This window comes from Necator americanus, chromosome V, assembly GCF_031761385.1.
Source record: "Necator americanus strain Aroian chromosome V, whole genome shotgun sequence".
Lineage (NCBI taxonomy): Eukaryota > Metazoa > Nematoda > Chromadorea > Rhabditida > Ancylostomatidae > Necator > Necator americanus.
In genome coordinates, this window is record NC_087375.1 from 27,263,273 (window position 1) to 27,290,001 (window position 26,729).

The 26,729-nt window shown below is 40.8% G+C and overlaps 3 protein-coding genes across 5 annotated transcripts; 1 reads left to right on the forward strand and 2 right to left on the reverse strand.

Annotated features, from left to right (window-relative positions):
- Positions 1–3,120: 3,120 nt before the first annotated feature.
- RB195_015368 (uncharacterized protein) lies at positions 3,121–3,432 on the reverse strand (the record flags this gene model as incomplete). Its single annotated transcript, XM_064206044.1, has 1 exon — positions 3,121–3,432. One exon carries the CDS (start codon positions 3,430–3,432, stop codon positions 3,121–3,123), a length of 312 nt encoding a protein of 103 aa, XP_064061925.1.
- Positions 3,433–3,990: 558 nt separating this feature from the next.
- On the reverse strand, positions 3,991–26,146 carry RB195_015369 (uncharacterized protein; the record flags this gene model as incomplete). Of its 3 annotated transcripts, XM_064206045.1 has the most annotated exons (20): positions 3,991–4,292; positions 5,786–5,900; positions 6,155–6,243; positions 7,138–7,252; positions 7,315–7,437; positions 7,511–7,690; positions 8,630–8,749; positions 8,831–8,986; positions 9,618–9,760; positions 9,870–9,978; positions 10,899–10,946; positions 11,566–11,726; positions 12,227–12,377; positions 12,448–12,597; positions 13,543–13,652; positions 13,743–13,893; positions 15,762–15,821; positions 16,022–16,157; positions 16,829–16,959; positions 19,437–19,514. In XM_064206045.1, 20 exons carry the CDS (start codon positions 19,512–19,514, stop codon positions 3,991–3,993), a joined length of 2,628 nt encoding a protein of 875 aa, XP_064061926.1. The 3 variants fall into 3 exon arrangements, with proteins under 3 accessions (XP_064061926.1, XP_013301183.2, XP_013301182.2); XM_013445729.2 differs by lacking the exons at positions 10,899–10,946; positions 11,566–11,726; positions 12,227–12,377; ... (5 more) ...; positions 16,829–16,959; positions 19,437–19,514 and adding an exon at positions 10,362–10,445; XM_013445728.2 differs by lacking the exons at positions 3,991–4,292; positions 5,786–5,900; positions 6,155–6,243; ... (6 more) ...; positions 9,870–9,978; positions 10,899–10,946 and adding exons at positions 11,452–11,502; positions 25,932–26,146 and having other exon boundaries at positions 19,437–19,524.
- RB195_015370 (uncharacterized protein) lies at positions 10,958–11,246 on the forward strand (the record flags this gene model as incomplete). Its single annotated transcript, XM_064206046.1, has 2 exons — positions 10,958–11,068; positions 11,142–11,246. 2 exons carry the CDS (start codon positions 10,958–10,960, stop codon positions 11,244–11,246), a joined length of 216 nt encoding a protein of 71 aa, XP_064061927.1.
- Positions 26,147–26,729: the final 583 nt, after the last annotated feature.

Sequence of the window (26,729 nt, forward strand, 5' to 3'; positions counted from 1 at the left end):
CCATTTTTTCAAGGATTGTAATTATTTCTTAGAAATTAGATATTTAAGGGAAAAAACTGGAAAAGCAGGGCAATAACCGCGAAATTATGCAATAAATGTAAAAAAAAAAACACGGAGAAGTGGAAAACTAGCAGTATTGGGAAATATCGGACTGAGCGATTACTTTACATGATCGAATCCAGGCAATACTAATTGGAATTAAATAAAAATACTACTTAGCGACTTTTCACGGTCACTTTCACGTTTTTGCTCAAAATTGTGAGAACATAGGCGATCATCTCAACTACGTACCATGCGAAATTTCCACAAACATTCATGAGGAATGGACAGTCTCCCATAATAATCGTAAAAAGATGACGAGAACAAGGACTGAAGGACGACTGTTAAGTTTAGGAACAAAGCAATTCCGAATAATTCAATGACCAATTTCAATTAATGACTGAGAATAAATGAAGCTCCTAGAAAATCCTGAAGAACAGGGTGAGGATCTAGCGGGGGCCCGTAGCAGAAGCGATTATTACATTTGCGAACGATTTCACGGCGATTTTGTTACCCATTTCGGTCAACGATGGTGCACGCATAACCTGTTCACCATGGATGGACAGCATTGTTGCACTTGCTATGTGTCGTCCAGCTTCAGAAAATCCAGATGCTAATAATAAGAGGCTCGATGTGCTAGATCATGGAACACAGAACTTTGAGACAGCAATTCTTAGGAGCCGGTTCGACGTTGTCGATGACAGCTTTCAGTTTAGGTGGCGTAATATGGACCGGATACCCTCCTGGATCCGATTTGTCCCGTACAGAAATATGTGGTTGATTTCGGAACGGTAAAGGCCAAAAAACAATGTTCCCAGATTGAAACATCTATGGAATATAAACATTTTTCTTCACAAGTCCTTTACTTCCATTTTGTTCCTCTCATCTCCTCGTAGCCACCAGTCAGTGTCAACCATTAACTCATTACTTATTTACGTACTACAAATAAAGTTGTCTTCTCCGACTTTTCACACCGACCCAGACAATTCAGGAGCTGTTTTCTAATTTCTAATTTTAATTTGTGAAGTAATTTGTGAAGTCATTAGTAGTTATTTGCTTGTATTTGTATTTGTAAAGTCCCATTAGGTCACCGCTAAATTCCGGGAAATTTCCGGAGGAATTCTGCCTCTTACAAACATCTCCTATCAATTCTTCTATTTGAGAGGCAGTGTAGTCCAGTCGGTAAGAGGTTCAGCTATGGCTGCATGATCGAAGGTTCAAATCCATCTTGATTTATCGCCTAGCCCCAGATCATTGTATAGGCCAATTACACGTTCGTAAACCTCAAGTGATCCTGAATTGAAAAAAAACTCGGTTTCGCATCCCAAGTGGATTGACTAGCGTTGTTTGAAGCACACGCTGCATATAACTTATGACATTTTTTAAACTTGATGATGTTTAAAAAACGCTAAGCGCAGAAGTGATCGACACTTGTCGAAACGTTAGACGGATATCCGAAACTAGAAGTCATTAATTTTTTTGCAAATCCTGAGACGTCCTGCGAAAAACGTCACGAAATCGCCAGCAATCATCATGTTCGCCATTGAAGGATGTGTGAATGAACTACGTCTTCCAACAGGAAATACTACAAGAATAATTCCAAGGGCTTTTAAAAATTGCGAGAATATAAAATAGGCACTGTAATGCGCAGATTACGGTCCGGTCAATTAGTTCACGAATTTAGAAAAAGGAAAAAAAACAGCTTACACCTGCAACGAAGGTAAAATCCGCATCCATCGAAGAAATCTGAAATTGGGTAGGTGTCACAACCAAGAATAAACCGGCATTCGTTGATAAACAGGGATGTTTGGAAGAAAAAAATTCTTGTAAGAGGAATCGAGCAAATTTCTTTTGGCAGTAATTTTCTGGAAGGCGCTAATCGCTCGTATAACGTCGTAAATCCTATCAATGATGTGACTGTCCTAGTCTTTATATAACAAACAACATCCACTCAGTTTAAATTGTTGAGTTCAGATCCTAGACCATATCCTGGGTACTCGAAACGTGAACGGTCCTATGAGTAGTGGAGCAATAATTTTCTGTTGAATATCCTCTAAATCTATGAGGAATCCTTTTATAGAACAACGTTATGCATTTCCTACAATTTAATCTACAAATATGTATTACTATAAGACTTCTGACCAACTATGAAGGGAACATCGTCGTGACTTCGGTTCGGTCATCATTCTCCGGCTTTATTCTCTGCCGAATAGTAGAGCACTCTGTGTCAACATTTTCTTTTTTTGTATTTTCATATTCACACAGACAGAAAAGGCATGAGATGTGCAATAAACCAAGTGAAAGAACCTCCGTGACTATTATTACCTGCTGAAAAACACTCCTCAATAAAATATTGGAGACTAAGCATAACTTACTAGACTTGAAGGCATCGCCCCACGAATGTGAGCTGGTGCCGATTTTAGATGGAGTATTCGTATACGGGATCGCAGATCAAGGAGAGCGGGTGATTCCGTCCATTTCTTCCTAATTGCCATAAAAAACGGCCCGAAAGATACGGCTTCGAGCGTTCCGGCGCGCTATTTTCTACAATGAGTTCGGTTGGAGCGCGCCAGCCGTGTGCACTCGCCACGTCTTCCGGGCCATTTTTTGCGCCAGTTAACAAGAAATGGACGGAATCACTCACCTCTCCATAATCTACGATCCCGTCTGAAATCCGTACCACCTCGATTCCTGGGGTGATGCCCTTAATCGACGGGCTGATGTTAACGCCTGACGCAAAAGCTAGCATCTTCGCCGAGACATGTCATCTTGGAGCATAACTGTGTCTAAACTTCTCCACCTTCAAGAAGAGCACGCACAGAATCATTTCATTCGTCGTTATTCCATACCCTGTGGAACTTTACGTCTTGCCTGAACTGCCTATTGACGCCGAGTGTTGCTCCAGTACCCTTTCACAGTCCTCCACCTAAGTCTAGAACTTCCGTTCTTGACCAGGTAGCCTCTTCTAACTGAAACCTTCAGGACACGTTGAACAAGCCCGTCTGCTAGCCTCCTCATAATGTGATCGAAAAAGTAAAGACGATTTTCTGTAGCCACTTTCGATGGCGGTGCAAGGTGTTGTTATCTTCCATGTGTCATCCGTCGGTATACCACATCAATTTCCGCATAAGGATCTTCATTGTAGTATACCCAAAAGTAGCCAAGTAGCCGTCTAACCAGCTTCCTTCCAGAGAGTCGATTTTCGCCACCGCTGTAGAGAGTGCTATAGTGATGTCGTCCTGAGTCCCTGATCCGTACATCATGATGGGGCGAATAGCAGTTAATTAGACCCGCTGCATGATCTCGTAAGCGGTGAGAAGCGACCTGACTGAGATCCAGCATGTCCTCGTGAAAATGTACTTGTAATGTTGGTCCTGCCGTAGTGGTTGACATACTTCTCTCAAAACAAAAAAAAAACTTCATGAACAAAGACGAACGAAAATTAGGGTCCCTAAAATTTATTCAGTAAACACACAATATAGAAATCAACTTAAAATCCGAAGAACATTTTATGCGATTTATTGTATACATATGTACAAGGCTCTGAATTTCGATTAGTATGAGAGATGATATGGAGGCCAACACAGTGTTCCGGATGCAAGAATATCACAATTGTGATTCAGTGGCTTTTGTAAAAGAAGAAAAAAAAAACGATTGAAAAGTAAAGAAGCTGGTTTTCTCAAGAGCATAACTTGATGGAAGTGTCGGTTGATATGTCATGGAGGGAAGAAAAGAAAACGAACATAGGTGCTGATGCTAGGTTGACGAGCGGAAAGCGGTTTTGAGAACAGGAGGAAGAAGATGGATGCGGGGGGAGAAAATCCGTCGCTTGCAGCTGCAGACGCGTCGCGGCCACAAGGGTCAACGCAGCCCCATTCTCTGCACTGTTGGAAATCCAGCGTTTTATAAAAGCGTAGATTACTCAAACATAATCTATATTTTACAATGGCATTACGATTTCTTTTTTGTTGACGTATGCTTTTCAAGACAGTCACATCGCTTCCCACCTTCTTTGGTTGACGTCTTTTCCTCCTTCTTTCTTACATAAGACCTATTATTTGTCATTGTACTATTACTGTAAACTCTCCTCATTCGTTCAACGCTGTCATTTACGATTGGAATTGCACGTGCTTGACGAATTCGTGTGTCGAATCGGTCGATCATTGTCGTACGTACCGGTGGTACAGCTCGAGCCTGTGTCAGTCGCTGTCGTTCTTCCATGTAGATCAATTTGAGCTGGTCTGAAAGCGTGTCTGAAATTGAGTGCTTTCAGGCATCATGATGGAATGTATATGATGTCGTATGACGCTAAAAGTACTATCAAACCTAGTGAACGAGAACAGTGAAACAGTACATCGAAATCGGTCCAATTTTTATCTAAATTTTTCTTTGTTAAACGAGTACAGAAAAGAATCGTCCTTAACATTCTTATTCAAACAAATTCAGCTCAACAAAAAGGGAAAACGTAGCGCTCGAATTGTAGACTACGGAAACGAGCGTAGCTGCGCTCATCTTCTCCTAGTCCCCGCTAAAACGGCATGGAAAAAGGTGTTCTTCTCTACGAAATCAAATGCAATGCGCCGACTTTTGCACGCGCCGCATCCACAAGCGAGCGGTCGAAGATCAGTGAGATCTCCTCAGCAGCCTATTCAAATGAAAGCAACGAGTATGCTGCTGAGGGCACATGAGTATGTGCTGAAGGCACACACACATATACAGCGGTGTGCGTCCTAACGTACATCGTAGGAACTCAAGCGATTCCCACGCTGTTTTCTTTTTACGACGATTAGGAGAAATTTGGCTGGGGCACCCTCGTTTCCATAATCTACAACCCGAACCCTACGTTTTCAGTCGGGTTTCTTGTCAATTTCGTGATAATATCTAAGTGTCTTTCTTAAAACTAACGAGGTGGCATAGCAAGAAAATGTAAATAATTTAAGAAAACGTGAATAATTTTCTGATACACCACGTTTATTTCCTAAGTTTTTATTTCCTAGGTTGCAGATCTCACACATTAGCAAATCTGGCAGCTATACAAATTAGAATCCTGCATCCAAAATGCACTTTTATTTCCATTTCGATTAGAATTGCGTTTTGAAGGCATCACTCCACGAATCTGAGGTGGTACGGATTTCAGGTGGAGTATTCGTATACGGGATAGCAGATTATGGAGAGGGGATGATTCTGTCCATTTCTTCCTAATTGCCGTAAAAAAGGACCCGGAAGATACGGCTTCGGGCGTTCTGGTGCACTATTTTCAACAAGGAGTTCGACTGGAGCGCGCCACCCTTGTGCGGAGCCGCATCTTCCGAGCTGTTTTTTACGGCATTTAGGATGAAATGGACGGAATCACCCCCCTCTCCATAATCTACTATACCGTATACGAATACTCCACCTGAAATTCGTACCGCCTCAGATTCCTCGGTTGATGTCTTTAAGGAATTTTTTTTGTGCGTGATTATGCAAGTAAACGTTAAAGGACGATTACAACTGTAGACGCACCAATATTTTCATCACTGCATGTAGCAGTTCATTGTCAAGGAGCTAGCTTAAATTGCTTGCTACGCATTTATTGTAAATAAATATACGTAGCGTGCTGTGTCGTAATTCCCGCCTAGTCCGAAGCTACAAAAAAAAAACAATATCTTTTTAGGCAAATTTCTGTATAGCTCGACAAAGAAAGTAAAACAGGAGGGTGTTAGAGTTTGGTTTCGATTTGCTTTTCTTAGTGACACGTACAGCTTACCGTAAAGAAATTTCTCCCATGAGTAGAAAGTTTGAAATTTGAAATATGCTGGGTCTAATCCATGCATCTTGCAGAAGTTGCTCACCAATGATCGGACCAGGATCCGCTCCTGTACCTAAATGAAGAGCGCTGAAAGAAATCTAGAATGTTTGTGATGGTACTCATTCTCACAGGAGGACTGGATCCTAGAAGCAACACTAAAAGTCCTTATTTAAAAAACACTATATTCATCTATCCAGAAGTAGTGCTACATTGCATTTTTTATTTCAACATTTTTCTTAGTTTTTCGGAAAATTGCTTTTCTTTCACAGAGAACTGATACTACTGATACGAAGAGACAACAGAGAACTCATAAAATACTGATCTTACTTTTCCATATTGGATCTGCATTCTCTTTAAGTGCGTCAACTCCTGGAAAATTGCCTTCTCATGGATGTACCGTCGAGAAGCTTCTTTACCTGAAAAAATATCTATTCCACTTTTTATGTGCGAAAATTACGAGCTCCTGAAAAAACCACCATAATTTTCAAATTAAATTATTTAAATAGAGTAGAATACTATAACCATGAAAGCGAAAGCATTCTATGCATAAAATTAAGGTATCTGAGGGTGTGGCCGCTGGGTTGAATTGATGCGGGTGAATGTAACATATTTATCACAACTACTAAACTATAAAGCTCTGTTCGAAGTGGCACGACTCGCTGGTTGTCAAGTAAGGATAGGAAGCTGATCATTACCGTGAAGGACAACAGAGCTAAGGGAAGTGATCCGGAACTCCGATCACGACCTCTACAAGGAACCAAGTGTAGTAGATGAGGTGTTCTCGATTTACCTGGGGGTCAGTCCTGAAGTGCCGCTACACTGCATCACTTTCTTGTAACTCTTTACGTAGTTCGAGAACCTGTGGAACCAATAAAGAGTTCAGAGCGTGGATTACGAATGCGAGTACGGGCCCGCTCAATTTTCACTAATCGACCTGAAACCGGCGTGAGAAACCTTTGTTCCTATGAAGCCCTTAAAAATGCACTCTTTTGCGTGCGCCGCGTCCACGAGAGAGCGGTCGAAGATGAATTATGCTTCCTCCCCAGCCTATTCAAGTAAAACCAATGAACAGGCTACTGAGAGAACCGGAACGTGTACAAGGATGGGAAACTGAGCGCACCCGAGCTCATATTTGTAATCTACGCTCTGAGGTCCATATTGTCCCACAGATTTCTCAACCACGTCAGTTTCATAATAAATCATTTTACCGTATATCTGCAGGAACAGATCTGGCAAGTGGATTTGAAAAAAGTGCTGCAACGTAAATGAGGCACCACCGCTAATAGAAATAAAATATGAATACCACTTACCTGTCGATCTTTTCGCACCTAATTCCTCCCAGTCGTCTTCGTAAACGTCGAAATCTCCTGCGTCTCCACTCGTTTCCGACATTCTATGCACTCTTATTAACATGTGAGGATCCGTCTAAAGCAAAAATCGCGATTTTATTAAGTAAAAAAGTTCAAATCTGTGTAATCATTGATTACTTGTGGTTTTCTGCTTTTTTCCTTCTTCTCTCCTTTTAATCGGACAAGTTTCCCGCCATCATTCGTCGATCGTTTCATTTTACTTGATATGATCCTTGTCCCTGCTCTCTTTCCGTCCATCTTCTATAAAACATTGTGTTTATATGAATTAATATATGGCAGAAAAATAATCTATCGAAAAGATGTTCGAACAAACATTTGGTCGTTCTCCACTCTTGCTACGTTTGAGTATACTTGCATGAGCAATGTTCTCCTTCTGGATCCTATCCTCATCGTCGTCATGATCTTCGTCAGAATTAGCATTTCCGTCTTGTCTGTTGTACCCAATGTAGTAGTCGTAATCTTCATCACTTGTGTCGCTGATCGGTGGTAGCTCCTGCGCAACGCACTATTACCGTACGATGGTGGGAATTGAGATTAGATTAGATGGAATTACTTATAGTTGGGCCAAAACGACATGAAGCGCGGTGCAGTTGCGAAAGCGGCTGCGTTCGATGGGGCGCGGTGGTGCGTAGCAGTCAGATTCGAGTGAGGACCCCTGCTAGCACTAGTCGTCACTGGAGGGCCCCATGTCGATGTAACCGCTAACTCCACCGTGCCGCTTCGAGCGCAGTCGCTTACGGTACTACACGGAGCTTCGGGTCATTCCTACCCGACTACAATTCTTGTACAATGCGTCGAATTTATTCAACCAAATAAGCAACTATGAATAATCAACATAGCAATAAAACTATATTTTTTCTTATAGAAATTTTTTTTTCTTATATTAGAAAGGAATTTGACGCGTTTGCCGCAGCGCTGTTCTTTTTCTAGGTCCCACGGGAAGAGCGCTGTGATTGGTCGACGGCGCCCACCTTGCAAATGGGTGCAGCGAGTCACGCCGGAGGCTACTACGCCTGAAGACGAAGGACAAGTTGAGCGAGAACAAAAAAAAAATAACTCGAACGAAGGGAAAACTAAACGCATATGTGCGTCCCGCGTGTTTCACCTCTCCAACACAGCTCTGCGAGACGAGTCGGTCGTGACTGTTGTCGAACCCTCCCCCTCCCTACCCTTTTGTTCTAGCTGGTACGAATTTCTATCCGCTTTGACCCGCAGGAAAGGGACGAGAAGTCAAGGAAAAAATTTGCTCAAAAAAGGTTGGGGGTAGTGATCCAATGTACATCGCGTTTATCCGGGCGTTGAACGTAGTCGGACTCATTTATTGCTAAATTTTGTTTCAGTAACATGGGCACATCACGGCCATCCCCATGTCATCATTTCCCATTTCTAATATCATGCAAATTCGCAGCATTTTACTCAAAAAGACCGGTACCTCGAATTCTTCGTCGATGTCTGCATCGAAAACTGAACGCTTTTCCTTCCCGGTTCCTTTTTGCTCTGACGAATCTCCAGCTGACTCTCCAGTTTTACTTTCACCCTCCTTATTGGATGCCTGCAAAAAAAAATCAGTCAACAAGTGGAAGCGCAAGAAACCCGACCTGGAACTTGAATGCCATCGAAACAAATCTGGTACCTCCAACTTCGCCATTGCAACCTTCTGGATTTCTTCGCGTATGATCTGCTCTATTCTATCATCGTCCGTCGAATCTGCGCGAGGTAAATCCGTGGTTGACGTCGATTTCGGGATTGTGGTTCTCGTATGTGAATCAGCAGACGATATCCTTCGATCCTAGGATATATTTATTTAATTCTAAGCAAAGGAATTTTTCAAGATCAAGTGTCAACGAAATACTTCCACAGAAATGTAGAAATGGGGGGAAAAGTGTCAGCGAGGCCAATCCTTGCTGCATTCACTATAGTTAAAGCCTTTGTGATACCATAAGAAGTGTAAACTGGGGAATAGGGAAAAAACGAAAAAATCTCTTCCAAAATTTTGTGGAATATTTCCTTGCGAATTATTGTTGCTTGCTTACTAGTTTAGCTTCAATCATCTTTTTCTGATTATTTTCGCTACTATTTCCGCAACGTTTACTTCCATGGGATTCATTAATTCGCATCGTTCGCGTCCTTGTTTTATTTTTCCCTTTGCCCTGCCCTTTTCGTTCGAAGGTGATGCTATTTGTTAACCACTTCCCGATTCTTTTTTGAGCAAGTTTTTCCTAAGCAGCAGCTAATTTCCTCGTTCTTCCCTGTTTTTTTTTCTTTCGGAATTCTTTTGACCGTGCTACAAAAGCTTTAATTCGGAACGAATTGATATCTTTCATTTGCTAAACCATCGGTAACAGTAGAAGTCTCCGAGCGCCTTTGACAGCTATGAAGAGGCTTTTAATTGAGAGAAAATAATATAAAAGACATTTTACCGAAGTGTTCACTCCAGTGCTTGTCGTTTCATGGCGTAGCTCTAACGCTTCCGAGCTTCTCCTCCGTTTTGCTTTCGATTTCCTCAATAATGCCTCATTTTCTTCGTCTTCATCGTGGAGGTGTCGTCCCCGAGCTAGTTTTGCTGCAATGATTCATAGTTCTTTCTTTCGACTTCAAAATCCTACAATTATAAAAAAAACTAAGAGAGCCCTAATTTTACTAGCGTTAAGAAAGATGAAACGATATCCTACCCTGTACCAGTTGCTCCTCGAATGACGTACGATTCATTTCGCGTTCTTTTTCAGGAATTTCTTCGGCACCCTTAGCTTCGTGCTTCGTTGACAAATAATCCACAACTACCTTCAACGGAAATATAGCAGAGTATGGTTGAGTCAAAACTATCTGGTGCCTAGTGCAGGAATTACAATCGAAATGAAATCTTCGCTATCTGCACACATCTCCACGGTCCAGGTGATGCTAGCGATGGTCCCACCTCGATCGCAACCTCTCGAACGCGGCCGTTTATGCAGCTGCATCGAGTTCCAGCTCATTTTGTTCTGACTATGCCCGCACACATATTTAAAAGCAGCATAGCACAAAATTGAAGATGTTGTGATTTTTCCAGGACAAGAGCACTGCATCCACTGGGAATGCGGTTAGATTACGAGTATGAGCATAATCACGCTCAATTTTCACAATAGTCTTGAAAATGGGAAACCGCTTTCACGACCGTTTCTCCTTACCAAGCACCTTATTACAGCATCTTTGTGTTGGCTGAACAACTCATCCAATGGTTTTACTCGAATAGGCCGCTGGGGAAACCTCATTGATTATCGTTTGCTCTCTCGTGTACGTGGACGCATGTAAAAGGATGGCGCGTTCTAACGTGCCTCGTAGGAAAAAACAATAAATAAGCGCCTCTGACGCCATTTTTTTAATAAAATTAGGGAAATTGACCATGATCGTGCACATACTCGTAATGTATACGGTGAGCGTTATCTTTCCCTGAAGATGCCGCTCCAACGTCACTTTCGTAGTTTGCTCCCTTTAAAGACTGCGTTCGGAAAAATTTACCACAGAAAAATTTAAGCAGTCAGTTTATCCAACGATACACCTCTTTACGTCCAAGCAATCGACAAAATTAAACCACATTGGCTGAACTCGGTAAAACATCTCTTTACTAAGGTAGAATGTAAATATTTGCCTCTATCTGGTTCTAAAAAGAAAATTCCTTCGAACACTATCGTTAAGGTTTTGTATTGAAAAAGCATTTGACTCACCTGATGGTCCTTACGTCGGGCAAGATCCAGAGGCGTATAGAGATTATTCTGAACAATTGATGATGAATATGACAGTAGAGATGTCAGGAACTCTCGTCCAATTCTCCTATTTTGGTTTCGCTTGCGACTGCAGACTTTTTTCGGCACATAGTGAAAAGAAAATGGTAGCGGTAAAAGCAGTTAGTGTGCAAAACTTCACGAGATTTCTTTTTTGAGATCATTTTTCCTGATGGATGCCTTCAGAGAGACCGTTCTACGCGACGGATGATGAATACGTCATTGATCCTTATTCTACTGCGCAAACTATGGTCTGATCAAAACGACATCAAGAAGGGTGCAGTTGCGTAAGCGGCTGCGCTAGAAGTGGCGCTGTGGAGCGTAACGGCTAGGTTCAAGCGGGGACCCTTGCTAGCACCAATCATGGTTGCACCTTGCGATGGTCCCACGTCGATTTCTACCGTCATCTCTGACGCGCTTCCTGCTCAGCCGCTTACGCAACTGCACTATGCTTCATGTTGTTTTCACCCGACTATACCTTATCCTAGTGTTTCTTCTATAGTTTGTAAGTGGAGAGGTTATCTTTTGAATTCAATGAATACTCTACCTACAATGTTTTTGTTATTTCTATGGCATTTCATTCTTATAACAATATAAAATGACTTCATACCTTGAACAACATCAATGGGTTGACAAAGCAACCTTTCGTGCAGAGCAGTATTACCATCTCCAAATTCCCTTGCGCTGCCGCCAAATGAAGACATGTACGTCCTTCGTGACTGGCCGCGTTTACAGAAGACGGTTGAAGCGCTAATAGCCATTCAACAACGTCTGCAACATGTTTCACTGAGGGGAATGTATCACGAAATTGACGTAGAGTGGAAACTTGCGGGAAGCCATAGAGTTGCGATGTACATTACGATTATGAGCGTTGCTCCGCTCATTTATCCGAAATCGTTCCGAAAAATGGCACGGGAACGACGTTTTTTCTAATACGATGTACCTTAGGACGCGCCAGCTTTGTATACACTCCGGCTCTCTCAACAGCCTATTCATTTGTTTTACTTGAATAAGCCACTAAGGAGATATTGATTCTCGAATGTTCTCTCGTGTACAAAACGCGTGTGCAAAGGTGGCGCGTCCTAACGGACTTCGTGGGAAAATTCCCACGCCGTTTTTTTTTACGTTATTAGGGTTGAATTGAGCGGGGCCACTCTCACACTCGTGGTCTACATAACTGTGTCCAAACTCTATATTTACCAACAGGTTTTCCAACTACATCAGTTTCGTGGTGTGCTGTCTTTGATCGCTCTCTAACAGTAAGCTCCTACCTTTACTGCCGGTCTGCACAGCTTCATGCACCGGTAGATCCCCGCGATAATTCTGGATTTCAAAGGAGGCGTTGTACTGTTTAAGTAGCTTCAGCATCCGCATTTGACCTTTCGCTGCTGCACAATGAGACGGTGTTCGCAAGCGGTGGTCCTAAACAGAAGATAATTGTTGCACCTTTGTACCTTGCTCAGAGATGATGCAAAAATTTTTGGCTACTTACCTGATGGTTCGGATTTGCACCGTAATCCAAGAGTCGTTTTGCCGCTTCAAAATGACCGTAGGTGACCGCATAGAACAGGGCGGTGTGCCCGGCTCGATCTCTTTGATCGACCGGAAAGTGCGGCACCGTTTCCATGATGAAGTCGATTGTCTAGATATGCTTTTTCTTAACTTTTGTCAAACATTCAAAGTGTGTGTGCTATCCAATTACCTGCCGATTACGGTAAAATGGTAGATGAAAATATCATTTTAGTAGAACTTGGTGTTCGTAAACAGTTTTTTCTTTGTGTGGAAAAATGAATCGACAAAACGGCATGAGTCGCGAGTGTAGTTGCTGTGCATTTGCGTACGCGTTCGAAACGGCGCGGTGGAGGCAGCAGTTGGAACAGAGGTGGGACCGTCACAAACTGCAGCGAGAGAGGGTGCCTGCGAGAGTTCCAGTACGCTCCTAACCGCTATGCTTCGCCGCGCCGCCTCGAAAGAAGCAGCGTACGCAATTGCGTACGTGCTTCATGTCGTTTTGATCCTACCAAAGCCTGGTGAAAACGACCTGAGTTGGGGCGCAATTTCGTACTTTCGCTTGAGGTTACTTGATAAGTCCCACCACGTGCGCAGACCTTAGCGCATCTCACTCTATAGAAGAGCCTGCGACCACATGGTCGACTATGATCGACCAGTGAGATACTGTGGATGCGATTTTATCCGGAATTGATGCGGTCGCGCCGCGATAGTATTGACAGAGAAGTCAAATGGCATGAAGCACGGGGCAGTTGCGTAAGCAGCTGCGCCCAAAGCGTAGCAGTGGAGGAAACGATTGGAATCGAGGTGGGACCATCCCGAATTACAGCAACGAATGGCGTTAGCACGGGACTTCTCTCGATGCTGACCGCTACGCCCCACCACATCGCTTCGAGCGCAGCCGCTAAGGCAACTGCACCCGGGTTCACTTGGTCGTTTTGACCCTACCATAGTTATTACCGCCGAAACCGGACAGACACACTCGATCAATTCAATGCCATCCATAAGACGTATGTAGCTTTGATTTTTTTTCTGCTTGTGAAGTAATGAAATTGAATAATTGAAATATGTAAACAACCTCGTGGTAACCGTGACTAGCCGCACAATGGATGACACCAAGACGATCTCGATCCACGGCCTTGAGATCACCTCCTGCTTGCTTCAGTGAGTGCATCGCCTCCAAATTGCCTTAAAAAATTCTTTTCATGCAGCAGAAGGTGGAAAAAATGGAAAAACGGTCTTGAAACAGGTGTACTGAATACGAATCTAGTGTATTACCGTTGCTTGCTGCCCACAATATAGGTGTTCTCTCATCGATGTCGCGACAGTTTGGTTTCGCTCCGTGTTTGAGTAGCGTATGAAGAATGGACAAGGCCAGTTCCGTAGCAATTTCCTCGCTGGCTGTCGCATAGTGGAGTGGAGTGGCCTTCTGGATTATGAACAATTTTAAACATACCAGAACACATTTAGAAAAAAACTAAAAAAAAACAAATGAAACAATAGTGGTTTTGTTCTACATAAATGATAATGTTTAGAAGCATAGCAAAATTTCACTATTATCCTTAATGATTTACTCAAAATTACTGGTTCATTTACAACAAAGTAATTGATGGGTTCTTGCTGAATTGTCCTTCACCTTCCACCGAGCTTCAGTTAAACAAAAACTTCTTTATAGGAGTAACAGCTTATTTTAGTAAGTGTTCTTTTTTTTCTTGCAAATCCCACTACTTTCAGGTATGTTTTTTTTCTACCTTTTCATACAAATCTGGCTAATTGTGAATTATTTCTTTTTCTTTTCTTCTGAAGAACATGACGATTTTCTGCATGGCAGATTTTTCCAGCCATGCAGAAAATCGTTGTTTTTTACTTTCTTTTCGATATCTTGCCGTGACATATGTTTTTTTCTCTGCAAAAAACCACTTATGTTAGGGGAAGAGTGCTAATTTACAACGAGTTTCTTAAAGGTAACCCTATTACAAGACAGACGATGTTGGGATCTCCGCTCAATTCCTTATGATGATCCTGAAAACTGGTGTGAGAACCGACTTAGTTCCTACGAGGAACGTTAGAACATTTCGCCCTCGCACATGTTTCCTTTCCCTCAGCAACCCGTTCGTTGGTTTTACTTGGGAAGGCTGCTGAGAGGACTTCATTGACTTTCGAACGCTCGCACGTGGAATGCAGCGCATGCCCAAAGAAGGCGTGTTTTCACGAACGTCGTAGGAACCAACGCAGTCCCTCACGCTGTTTCTTCAGCACGATTAGGAGGAACAGAGAGGGACCACGCTTGTTGTCGTAATCTACATACCGAACTGTAAATTTGCCAACAAAGATCCCAACATCGTCAGTTGACTAGGAATTAACGGAGTTGGGATCTCTTCACAAAAAGAGATATTGTTAGGAAAGTAGATCAAAAACGATCACGTTCAACCCAACCAAATCCGGAGAAATTGCGCGAGAAACTACCTGGTCGATCGAAATTTCCTACGAGGCACCTAGCAACATGTCACGTGTTTGGCGTCTACGAACTAGCTCACGATCAAGGGCCTGCTAACGCTGTCTCTTCCGATCGCAGGCAGATGAGACACGTCGTCAAGTGCCCCTTCGGAAATTCCGATCGATACAGTCCTTTTCCACGCCGTTCTTCAGGACGATTAGGTAGAACTGGGCGTGGTCACCCATTCTAGTCATCCCCCACAATCCTGTCTTTTCACTGATATTCGTTATCTACACCGTTAGCGCTACCCCTTCGTGAAGAGACCACAACATCGTCATTTTCGCAGTTGCGTTGCCTTTGAATGATAGCAGATCGAAGAGTACTACACGACGAACTTGAGGAAATAGTTCCAGATTCAGATCTCAGTCATGATCATCTGATAAGACAAAGGGACCTCGTTACTTTTTTAATAAGCGACACATTTCCAACACATGAAAGTCGAAATTTATTCAATGAGTCGTGGATCAGGGTGGAATTGCTTTAAGAAGTCAATGCATCAATGTGCACATGGATCTCATCGAATATTTTAATCCTGAATAGTTCCGTTCGACAGGATTTTGTAGCACATAATCAATAAAAACTGCAAAAATGTCAACTTTCTCTCGGTTCAACTATTCATAGTTCATAGTATTGGGTGTGATGCATCTCCTACTAGGGAGGGTAGAAAGAAGAAGGAGTTTGTGTCGCGCAGAGAAAGAATGAAGCGTTACGTTACGTTACATTAGAGAAGCGTAGCGGTCACCCTGTTCAACACATTCAGTGACGACTATAGGTATTTTGATGATGAATAAGCAACTCACCAAGACATCTGGTGCTTCCACATCTGCTCCTTTAGAGATGAGGTATGTCAATGTTTCGAGCTGAAATTTTATAGGTCCAGTATATTTTTCTATGTTCTTCAGTTGTGCACGTTGAAATATAATAACATGAGGAGTGTACGAGCGAATATATGTAAGTACAAGCCAGAAATATGGTAATAACCGTTTTTTCACAAAAATCTCCAAAAATATTTTCCTCATGTTTATCATGTTTTTTTTACCGTCCTCAGCAACGGACTCACCTGTCCACACACAACCGCCCAATGTACGGCTGAATGTCCTTCTCGATCACAATGAGCTATGTTTGCGCCCTTTGAGAGCAAGAATTCAACGAGCTCTATCCGACCGCCCATTACTGCCATTAGTAACGGAGTATGCCTAGAACAAGAGCAACGGTGACAAAAATTTTAAAAAAATTTAAAGTAGATGTTCAAAGCAAATAACTCTTCCATGAGGTCTTCCTGAAAAGCTTCCCATACGAAGAACTACAGAAAAAGAAACTAGAACAGACGAGTTACACTACCAAACAACACTCAGTTGTAGTCAGATCTCAAGAGCCTGCATAGTTGCGGTGTAACTGCGTCAGCGATTGCAGTCGCTGTGGGACCCTCGTTTAGCCCTAATCAGACGATGTGGAACTAAGCATAGGTTTCATGGCGAAACTTCCACCGCAGTGGTTCACGCAATTGCGCTACAATTCGGGATATTTTGACTCGACAGTACTAGTTTTTTTTGATTTTTTTCGGACAACCGACTTTTTTTAAAAGTTTTTCGTCCCCATTGTAGGGTCCAATACTCATTCATTTCACAAGAGGCAGTTTACTGTACATTTTTCTTGTGTCAAAAGAGAGTACCTTAGGAAAATAGTACTCTTTGATAATTTTACCAGTAACTTCTGGAGAAACCCATATTTTCAGAAGATTTTCGTGGTCCACACGTCAAGTATTTATTCACTTACATAGTTCTACACTACTCTATACTACTTCAGTTTTTTTTTGTTTTTTACTTCCATCATTGTCCTTCACTCAAACATTTAACGTTCTTCTTACCCATTTTTATCTTCACAATCTAACAACGAAGGATCTTGTTCGAGAATTTTCTGAAACATCTCCAAATCCATAGTTTCCGCGGCATAATGTAAAGCGACACGGTCCTCCGAATCTCGTAAGGATACTTCTGTCTGAAACACGAATTCAAATAATTGTGAGCCGTACAAGTCTGTGCCAAGGTGTTTTCTCTCTCTTATTTTTTTGATGTTTTTCACTTTCACTAAGAATATTCTCTTTTGCAAACATGCGAGCACAGACAATTATCGTAACCTCCATAGAGTTTCCGCGTAAACACCATGTTAAGGAGAATTCATGGGGTGGGGACAACAAAGGAGCGCAACAAAACCTCAAACGTTCTACATTGCTAAATGCGGTGTTTTCAGATCTTGAAAATAAGAGAGAATAGCTTTTTTAATAAAAAAAAATAATAAATGTCTGAGAAAACACCCGGGATCCCTGCTTACAGTAGAATCGAGTGAAAGTTGCTAACCAAGGGAACAATCAGATGTATACAGTCATCACTTCTTAGTCCCAGTCCTTCTAAAAATTAATTTCTTTTTTCAAAATTCCCCTCACCGACTAAGAGTGGCTAACGCGATTTTTATGTGACACGCACAAGGCGATTATTACTAAGCCATTCCTAGACACATCGTAATATTTGGTCGATTAATATTCGCACGTCACGTTGCCTGGAAATTGCTGCCCGATGTTTGGCCGAAAATCTCTTGAATAAATCGTAAAAAATAATGAATTTGATGTTTCGCATATTTTAGGAATCGGAATCAAAGCCAACAGCAGAAGCCATAGAACCCTTTCTTGGAAAAGTTAAGCATTACGGTTGGATTCTCCTTAAGTTCACAGTACGACGCGTTTACTGCAAGTTAAATAACTAATTATGGGGATGAAGGATGACACACAGCTCTGACTTAGGATTATCTTCCTGGGATTACTCGTGATATTTCTACCATAACATAACATTTTGCCTCCAGCATTCATTCATTCGCTGTTTTTGAATATAAATATGGATAAATATTACCTATTCGTGTTCATTACGGTACTTTACCTTTTTGACATAACATGATACAGATACAGCCATAGCCAACGGAAGAATCACATTTCTGTGGATTAGATTCTCAGGATACTACCGTGATTCCATGGAAATTAAGACAAGTTTTTAACGCCCATTCATTCTAATTCATGAGAAAAGAATCGACAAACATCTTTTTCAAATTCTTCTGTTTTTTTTTTCAGGGAACAACATTTCTATGCCCTGCCTAAGCCAATTACATGCTTTTTTCCCCACTTTTTCTTCTTTCTGTCAAAGTAACCACTGTAAAACGAATGTATGCATAAAAAAGTGATTGAATGGTCCTGTTTAATTAATCATCTGATCAGCAAACCCACCCATTGCGATCTCTACACGGATAAACTGTAATGGGGACCATACCGAGTCCTCCCATGAATAATGAAGGTGTTTTTTTTTCGAATTCCATAAATTAAAGTCTGAGAGGGAGCGAAAAAGTGGTCGCTTCAAATTGTTTTTCATGTAACATAGAAATCTAACCTGTGCTTAGTCTTACTACAAATTTCGAACAAAATATTTTAAGAGTTATTTTTTTTTGAAAACTTCTAAGGACACATAACAAAGTAGCATACTCGGCTTACTTTACTTTACTGAGACCAATAAACTGAAAGTTCGAGGAATATCAGTTCTATATGTGAGAATAATGCAACAAGCGTAAGCTTCAATGGTTGTTTCAGAATTTCCGAGGAATATGCAACTTAAAATCCAGAGCATGAATATTATTTCCGTTTTAATTTTTCCAAGAGTACATCTTATTTTTCTTGTTATTGAATATTTTCAATGATTTTTTCCTACCACGGACAAATGAATTCCGAATTGAGGGATTGATAATCCTCGAGAAAGATGTAAAAGGATTGCATGAAAAGAAGGAGCGCACAATAAATTTTTTGGAATTTTTTTCTCTAAATTTTGAAAGAGTAGGTTTGAAAAAGTAATGAATACAGCAATATTTAATCATTTGTTTATTCATTTATATATTTATCATTTCTCACCGTGGAATTTGCGGATCGAGGGATTAAGTGCAATTAATTTTGGGACAAAAAACTCTACACAACTGCTTTTACCGCTGAAAATTTTTGTTGAGATTTTTGATGTCAGCGTTTACAAGCGGTAGTGAGTGAAGACAATCTGTGCTTGAAATTCAAGAAACACTATTGTATTATCAAATGCAGTGCCTTTGGGACGCGTGGGACCCTCCCTTAGCTCAGACTCTCCGGTCGGAAGCTCGTCATCCACGGTGACAACATAAATTTATTCACTTATAAAATGAAATGTGTGGCCGTGGTCCAATTACACATAGTAACGAGAAAGAAGATTAGAAACGAGATCATTTCGTAAGCCACCGTCCATAATCCACCTAACACACCATGGATCAGAATGTTTTGATGGGACGGTACGTATACGTACTTACACTGAAGGTTTCATGGAAAAAAAATTAAATTTTTCCCATAACCCACATTAAAATTGCGCCACAACTCTTGGAGAAGACAAAAAACTCAATGATACCGCAATTTAAGAGCTCACCGGTTGTGATTGTAGAAGTCGTTCCGTCTCCGCTCGATCATGGGAATCCAAGGCTCGTATCAATGACGAGCCAGACATTATTGCTACGCTGTAACATTCACGGAACATGCTCAATGAGAGGGGAATTATGGTGACATGCAGTAGTAGGAGGAGCGATAACATATATTTGTAGCTATTTCATAGCATGCAACGGATGGAAAAAATTGAGAGCGATTCATCAATTCAACCGGTGCCCAAAAATATACGTATTTACTCAGAAACACTTCGAGAACTTCAACTGCTTTGCAGTTGAAGCAGTTTGAACAAGATTGCTGGAAGATAATTGCTTTCCACCCCTCCGAGAGCAAAGATGTTGAAGTTGCAGGTGCCAGAGAAATTTGGGTAGAGTTGTTTGGTGAGTTGTTTGGTAAGAAATGCATTTCTTGGAACTATGCATAGGTGACACGATTAAGCAACAACGTAAAAAAGAGAAAACTACGAGTTCTTTATGCCTACTACCTGTCTGTCTAATGAACAGTGAAAAGAAGCGAAATCTACAACATAACTGCGTGAAACTTACAATTTCTTCCTTTCTTAGGAATTTTGCGGAACTAATAATTTGGAAAGTTGTCGGAAGCCAACAAACATGGACCAAATAAACATGGATTATGGACTTCATTGTCAAAATTTTAGTGATTATTTTCCGGAGTGAAATGCATATCGGAAACTAACTCGCCAGAACTACCTAAGCAAGATTATCGAGAAATTTCCAGCACCACTAGAAAACATTGTAGATTAGAAGTATCTTGCCGAAGCCTCGCCTAATGCTCATGACGGAAAATTGCCCAGAATTCATTTTTCATTCTGAGGCACATTCGACTTTTTTCCATGGCTCATTTATAAAATTGACTCATACAACTCCGCCAAAGCACTGCACCTCTGAACGATTTGAATAGTTATTCGATCGAACGAATAAACCGATCGATCATCGGATATCGAACATTCGAACACTTTTTACAGAAGTACTGCCAGTGGCATCGGGTGAAATGAAATTTTAAAAAAAAAGTGTCGTCTACAACATTCTTCTGATCCTGTAGTTTTTTTTTACGTGGGGGAGGAGAGGGAAATCACTTCAAGGAACGTTTCATTGGTGGAAGCGAAGCTCCATGGAGCTCCTGAGTTGTGCGTCGATGGTCCGCGTGAATGTTCCTTTGTGAAATCTACTAGATACGTATTGTAGAACAACTCGATTTGCCAACAAACCAAAATTGCTAAAATTGCTGATTTGTCTATCAGTGACTTGAGAAAGATGTTCGAATTGAGTAAATCTGAATAAATAAATGAATTAATGATTTATAAATAATTGAATGATTCTGCATCAATTTTTTTTTGAAGAAAAATTAAGCCACTACCTTTACAAGTGACATTTTTGGCATTACTATGCTTACAAAATCCTGAATACCATACTGTCCTAAATACAAAACTTGAGACTAAGCATAATTGTCTTCACCGACCTATATAGCAATGATTTATTAATGCATAATCCAGAACTATTTCGTTCCGCTCTGAAGGTAGAGGCGAATAGTTGACGGCAATTTGTACTACCTCAGTCCCCCACACATTGCTTCCGTTCGATAAATGTTCAAATTCAAAATCCCAGAAAGTTTTTCCGTGTGGTGGATGGGTTTTCATTCATCCGGAAACGCTTCTACGTACTTTATTTTTGACGTAAGCAGAATTACGGGAAGAGTACTCTCTATAAACACAAAAATTCGGGGATTTGCGGTGTCCTAGCGAGCAACTGGATCAAATATGACAATTCATTGTGATATCTGTACGTCTTCGAATTCATTTGTCCGATCAAAATGATCTCTCATTCTACGTAAGATTTTAGTGTACAAACCATTACTGCTAGGATTTCCACAAAATTTGACATAAAAGCGGAAATCATTAGTGATAGACCGATGATTTTCGAGAATTCGGAATTTTTTGAAAATTAAATCATCTTCAAGATTGGAGAAAAGCGTAACGAAGAATGAAGTCCACCGAATCTGTGTAAGAGAGTTGGAATCGACAGAACTGAACAATTTTCTAAAATTATTTATTTACTGCTAAATACATAGATCCATGATCAAGAATATTTCTACACGGAAAAATACAAATTTCGTAGGGTCACTGTTAATTTGTGAAAAGGATGATATCCCTGTTTCTTCACAAAATTTCGTTTTTTAAATTCATTCTGATGATGACGACTATCAAAAATGAAATCAGATAAGCGATGCTATGAGAAATATATACATTTTGGGAAATAATTGATAATAAAAAATATTCAAAAAGACAATGAAATAATTTATTCATTTATTTGAAAACACCCATATGTAGGTGTACCATAAAATAGAAAAAAAGAAACAAGAAATAGCAGAGCTTACTAGAATTTCGCCAGAGTTATACACAGAAACGTTGCCCTTTCATAGCACATCTTGTAATTTAAGTGATAATAAATGTAGAAAATCAAATAAAGTTTGCAAGTGTAAAAAAAGTTCAAAGAGCCGAAACTCATTCGCGTGCGTGCGTTGCGCAAATAGACTAATCAAGCTGCTCATAAATCAGTTCAAGCGGAAACCAACTGCTATCGGGAAATAGTCGTAGGATTTCAAAGTGTATGAGATGGGAGGTAAAAATTCATGTAAAGATTTGAAAACGAGTTTCTTTCCAGCGTAAAAACAGAAGAAAAGTGTTCATATGAGAATTCGATGAAGATGAGTATTAAAGCCCAGATATGAGGCGGCGTCTGCCACCAGTTGCCCGGGGCAACCGTAATGCAACTCAACTCCACTAATAATTCATAGGGTAAGAACGATGTTGATTTCTAGGATTCTATTAACGTGATGACGCTTTTTTAAGCGAATTTTATGTTTGAGATATTAGCATGCTCCGTTCTTTATTATGTTCTTCGTCAAGTTATCGTTTCGCTCGTATCCAGATACCAAATAAATTGGAAGCAGCGTATCACGAAATTGACGCTGTTGCGAAGTCTTCACGAATAAATATGGATAAGTAGTTGTGTAGCACACGAAGATCAACTTCGATTTCGATTTCATGATCAATTCCGCTTAGTAATCGGAAAAAACGTCGTGAAAAACAGCATTTTTGCACCCGTGCCCCCTCATGATGCAGCTTCTAACACGATGGACAGAACGTAATTCCGTCGTTGTCCAACGTACACGCACTTCAACTATTGGGGGTACAAATAAGTTTTGAGGGATTTAAAGATGGACAATACTTTGAATAAAATACATTGTACCAGTTTCCCTGAACAACGTCCAGAGAAAGTTTCAGGGAAATTTCAAAACTTATTTGTGATCTGTCCAGATTATTGTCCACCCAATATTTAGTATAGACGATTTTGCCGTTGTTCCAAGTCCCCAAAAATAAAACTTTAGTAAGCCACAGAAGTTACCCCAGGCGAACAATCGCCGATGCGTTGTGTATGATTTCGTTCGTTCTACTGCCCGTAATAAGTTGTATTGTTGGGGCCAAGACTACAAGGAACGAAGTTTCACATGTCTGTTTCTGTATTATTTCCCGCACACCTGCATGGATTACTAGGCGGAATTGGCGACGCCAAATTTCGTGGAATACATCCCATCCCCATCCCAACGCCTACAGATCCGAATATAGTTATGTTTTGATGCACTGAGCACGATAATGTTCGATACGCCTCTGGGGAAGAGCACTTCAGCGATCTCCTTACAAATTTCCTGTTGCTCCGAAGATTTACGTCTTTGAATATTCCTCTTTTCGTTGGACATGGAAGCTCCGTGGAGGAGAGTTCCGTAAAGAGATCTGTCCAGATTATAGTCCACCCAATATTTCGTATAGACGATGCCGTTGTTCCAAGTTCTTCATTGGATCGGATGACCTCCTCCACCGTAGAATATTCTTCTTCTCCGAAGAGGTGAGAATGACGCGTAAGCGCCGAAGAGAGAGGGCACCAAGCTTTCGTCTAGACTTTTGCCCTTTGTTAGTCTGGTTCTGAGAAGATAAAGGGACGCCGTGGACAACTAGAATAGTGTCATCAAAAGGACAATTCGAGACCTACATAGTGCTTCCTTTTTCCGAAATTTCTCGAGCTGATCAGTCAGTATTGAGTCTCAACCGCAGAAAACAAAAGCGAACTCACCGCCGAGTTTGTGAAGTTTTGCTACGATCCATAAATCAGAAAAGGACAAGAAAGCATCAGAGGCAGAACCAGCGAAGTCTCATTGAAAACCAAAATGGAATTCGTTTCTTCGTTTATATTCCAAAAACGCCATCACCATAGATTTAAAACAATACGAGCCCTTCACTCAGCTAACAGAAAATTTACTTATCACTCCGGAGGTTCCCCTTCAGGAATCCTCTCCATGATCACATCGGTGAACAGTCGATCGATCAATCCCAGTACATAGTGCCGAAGCATTTGGGTAGTATGCAGCAATTAATCTGTTATCCTATTTGTTTGCTGTGGTACAACGGGAAATAAAGGATAATGTGTCAGGAGTTAACCAATCTGCTTGGGATGTGCCCCCGCGTTCACACCACTTCAGAATCGTTTGAGGTTTACGAACACGTATGCAGGCCGTGCAATGTCCCGCGGAGCTGACCGATGTGTCAAGTCAGTGTTTCTTTTGGAAAAGTATGGTATCGATTTACCGACTCCGGAATGTGGGATCCTTGGTTGGCGTTAGGGAGAACGAAACTCTCGAAGCATTGATCGGTCATGGAGTCACAGCAGAATCTCTTACCGACTCAGATACACCCACCCATGGAATGAATGATGGTTTAATCTCACTCTTAATATTTGACGTCACACTTGTGCGGTTACTAGGAAAATTGGAATGAGATCACATGCTGGCAAGACTTCATTTCCGGAAATTATATTTTTTCCAATTATATCACAGTCGTTGTAACAGCAAAGATTAAATTTTGTCTGGATGCGACAAAACGGTCTCCAGCTGAACTTGAAGGAATCGAGGAGCGGAAGACGCGGTAATCGCCATCGAACATCCCCTTTCTCGGATGTATGAATTTACGAAAACTCTGCTTTTAAAGCTCTATCTAACGTCCAGACGATACTGTATCTCTCGAAGAAAGTAAAATAAAGTGGACCCGAGAGGTGACGAGTCTATTTATTCATTGTTTTCACCACCAGGTACTAATAAAACTTGGAAACGACGAGACAAAAACCTCCAGCCAAGAATTTTAATCAATAAAATCGCCTATTGTAATTTATTGCCCATAAATCATTACAACGAAGAGAAATGTTCACGCTTCGACCACTTTTATTTTGATATATGGAAGGTAACTACAGGACCCCAGTTCTTTTTTTTCGGATTTATGTGGTGACTCTCAAAGAAGTTCCGTTTACCGGGTGTAACGTCCTTTATTTAGTCTTAGTATTGTAATCGGAGGTTCAAAGAGTTTCCGCAGAATCTCTCCATACCGTAACCTGGTCTCAAACTATTTCAGTAAATGTGCAGGTGCAACACCTATCCTTCACAATAGGATTTAATCTGAGATCCTAATGAAATCGAGCCGAACTAATGAGGGAATTCACGGGACACATGCTTAACGAACGAACGGGCTGTAGTTAATATTCATGATACTTTGCATTGAGGTTATTGATAATACGAGAGCGAACATTTAGTTTCGTAGAAGCAGGAGGGGACAAATTCTTCCATTGGCTCTGCAGAAAAATCCCCCTTTACAAAATTTTTACAGAGTAATATATCTAATCAACATCTTCCACGATTACTTACTAGACTATGAGGTAATTTTCTAGACAAAACTCGAAAGATTGCGCACATTTCAAAGCCTATCTAGTCCTTCACCTTTGTAGGTTTAGATTTTTTGAATTTACTACCAATTTCATTAAATAAATACTAATATATTACCCTGGAAGAGGGGTTTATTACCCACGGCTCTCCTAAATTCAGGAATTATTTCCTGAATTTAAGGTAATGAAGGTAAACAGAAACACTCATTTGCATAATTTAAAAAAAAGTCTCTTTCTATGAGGATAGATTGTAGGATAGGTTGGGAATAGGTGTCAGTGTCCTATTTTCTTACGAAGAACAAAATGAAAGAGGTCATGAGGATATTTATACTGACTACAGGGCCTGTTATAAACATCAACCATACCCTTACAGGTGGGCTTCTGATGAAATCAGACAATCCTGATTTTATCATTGAATCCGTTGCTTTTCTGCTTTACATTTCTGCATTTTCCGTATATCCACAAAAAAACGATTTGGTGAAAATCCTCATTTAAGTAATCCACCTTTACTTTCTTCACCGTTCCCGCAGCCAATCCAGTAAGTTCATATAAGATATATTTCTATGCAGAATATGTCAAAAACATTTTCCGATTATTCTCAGTGCTCCGAACGGACAGGAAGAGGAAGCTCAATATATGCTTCTTACATTCTAAAAAACATTCTAAAATATTCAGAAATATTCTAGGAGAACACTAACCTCTGCTGTTCCTCTGCTTCGACAATTTGATTTGGCGAAGTTAGGCTGCTTAGAAATTGATCCAGCAAAGGAATAACCTCGGGGGCTTTTGCGGATAAGGCTTCATGGATCTCATCGAGAATATGGACAGAATCGTCGTTGAATAGGGAACAGTTCAAAGCAGTAGGAGTGCGGTTCCTTTCATCTCTAACATCTGGCGCGTTGACGTTCATCATTTTAACGAAAACTGCTGGACATGAGCTGTCGACGAATGAATTCCCCGAGATGCAAGACAAATAACAAGAAGACCGTCAATCCGTTGAACAGGTTTCACTACGAAATCCTTGAATGGGAAATATGGTGCTCTTCGTATTTCTCAAACGAGCAAAAAAAATCCTGACCAGTTGATTTTTATGATTGTGAATATAGTTCATTCTGGATGAATGATCTACTTGCATTCTAATGCCATCATATTTACATATATACATAAAAGAAAAGTTATATTTACACATCAAGTAGTTCCCCTTCCTCTTGAAGGTTTTTTTTTAAACCCAGCTTGGTTTTAACGTAGATATTCGTCAAGTAACTGTCTGTGCAACTTGATCTTCATGGAGCTCAAAGCGCTTCACTGTCGCAGAAGTTCGCTATTAGCATACCACAAGACAAGAAGAAATGTATTTATTTACTTGTACAATGTACTTTCAAAGCTAATGCGCATAATAATTGGATTTAAATCTTAGATTCACAAAACGATCAATATTGCTTAATAACGTTGGAGTAGTAACACAACACGAACTCGATTATTTTCAATGAGTATCG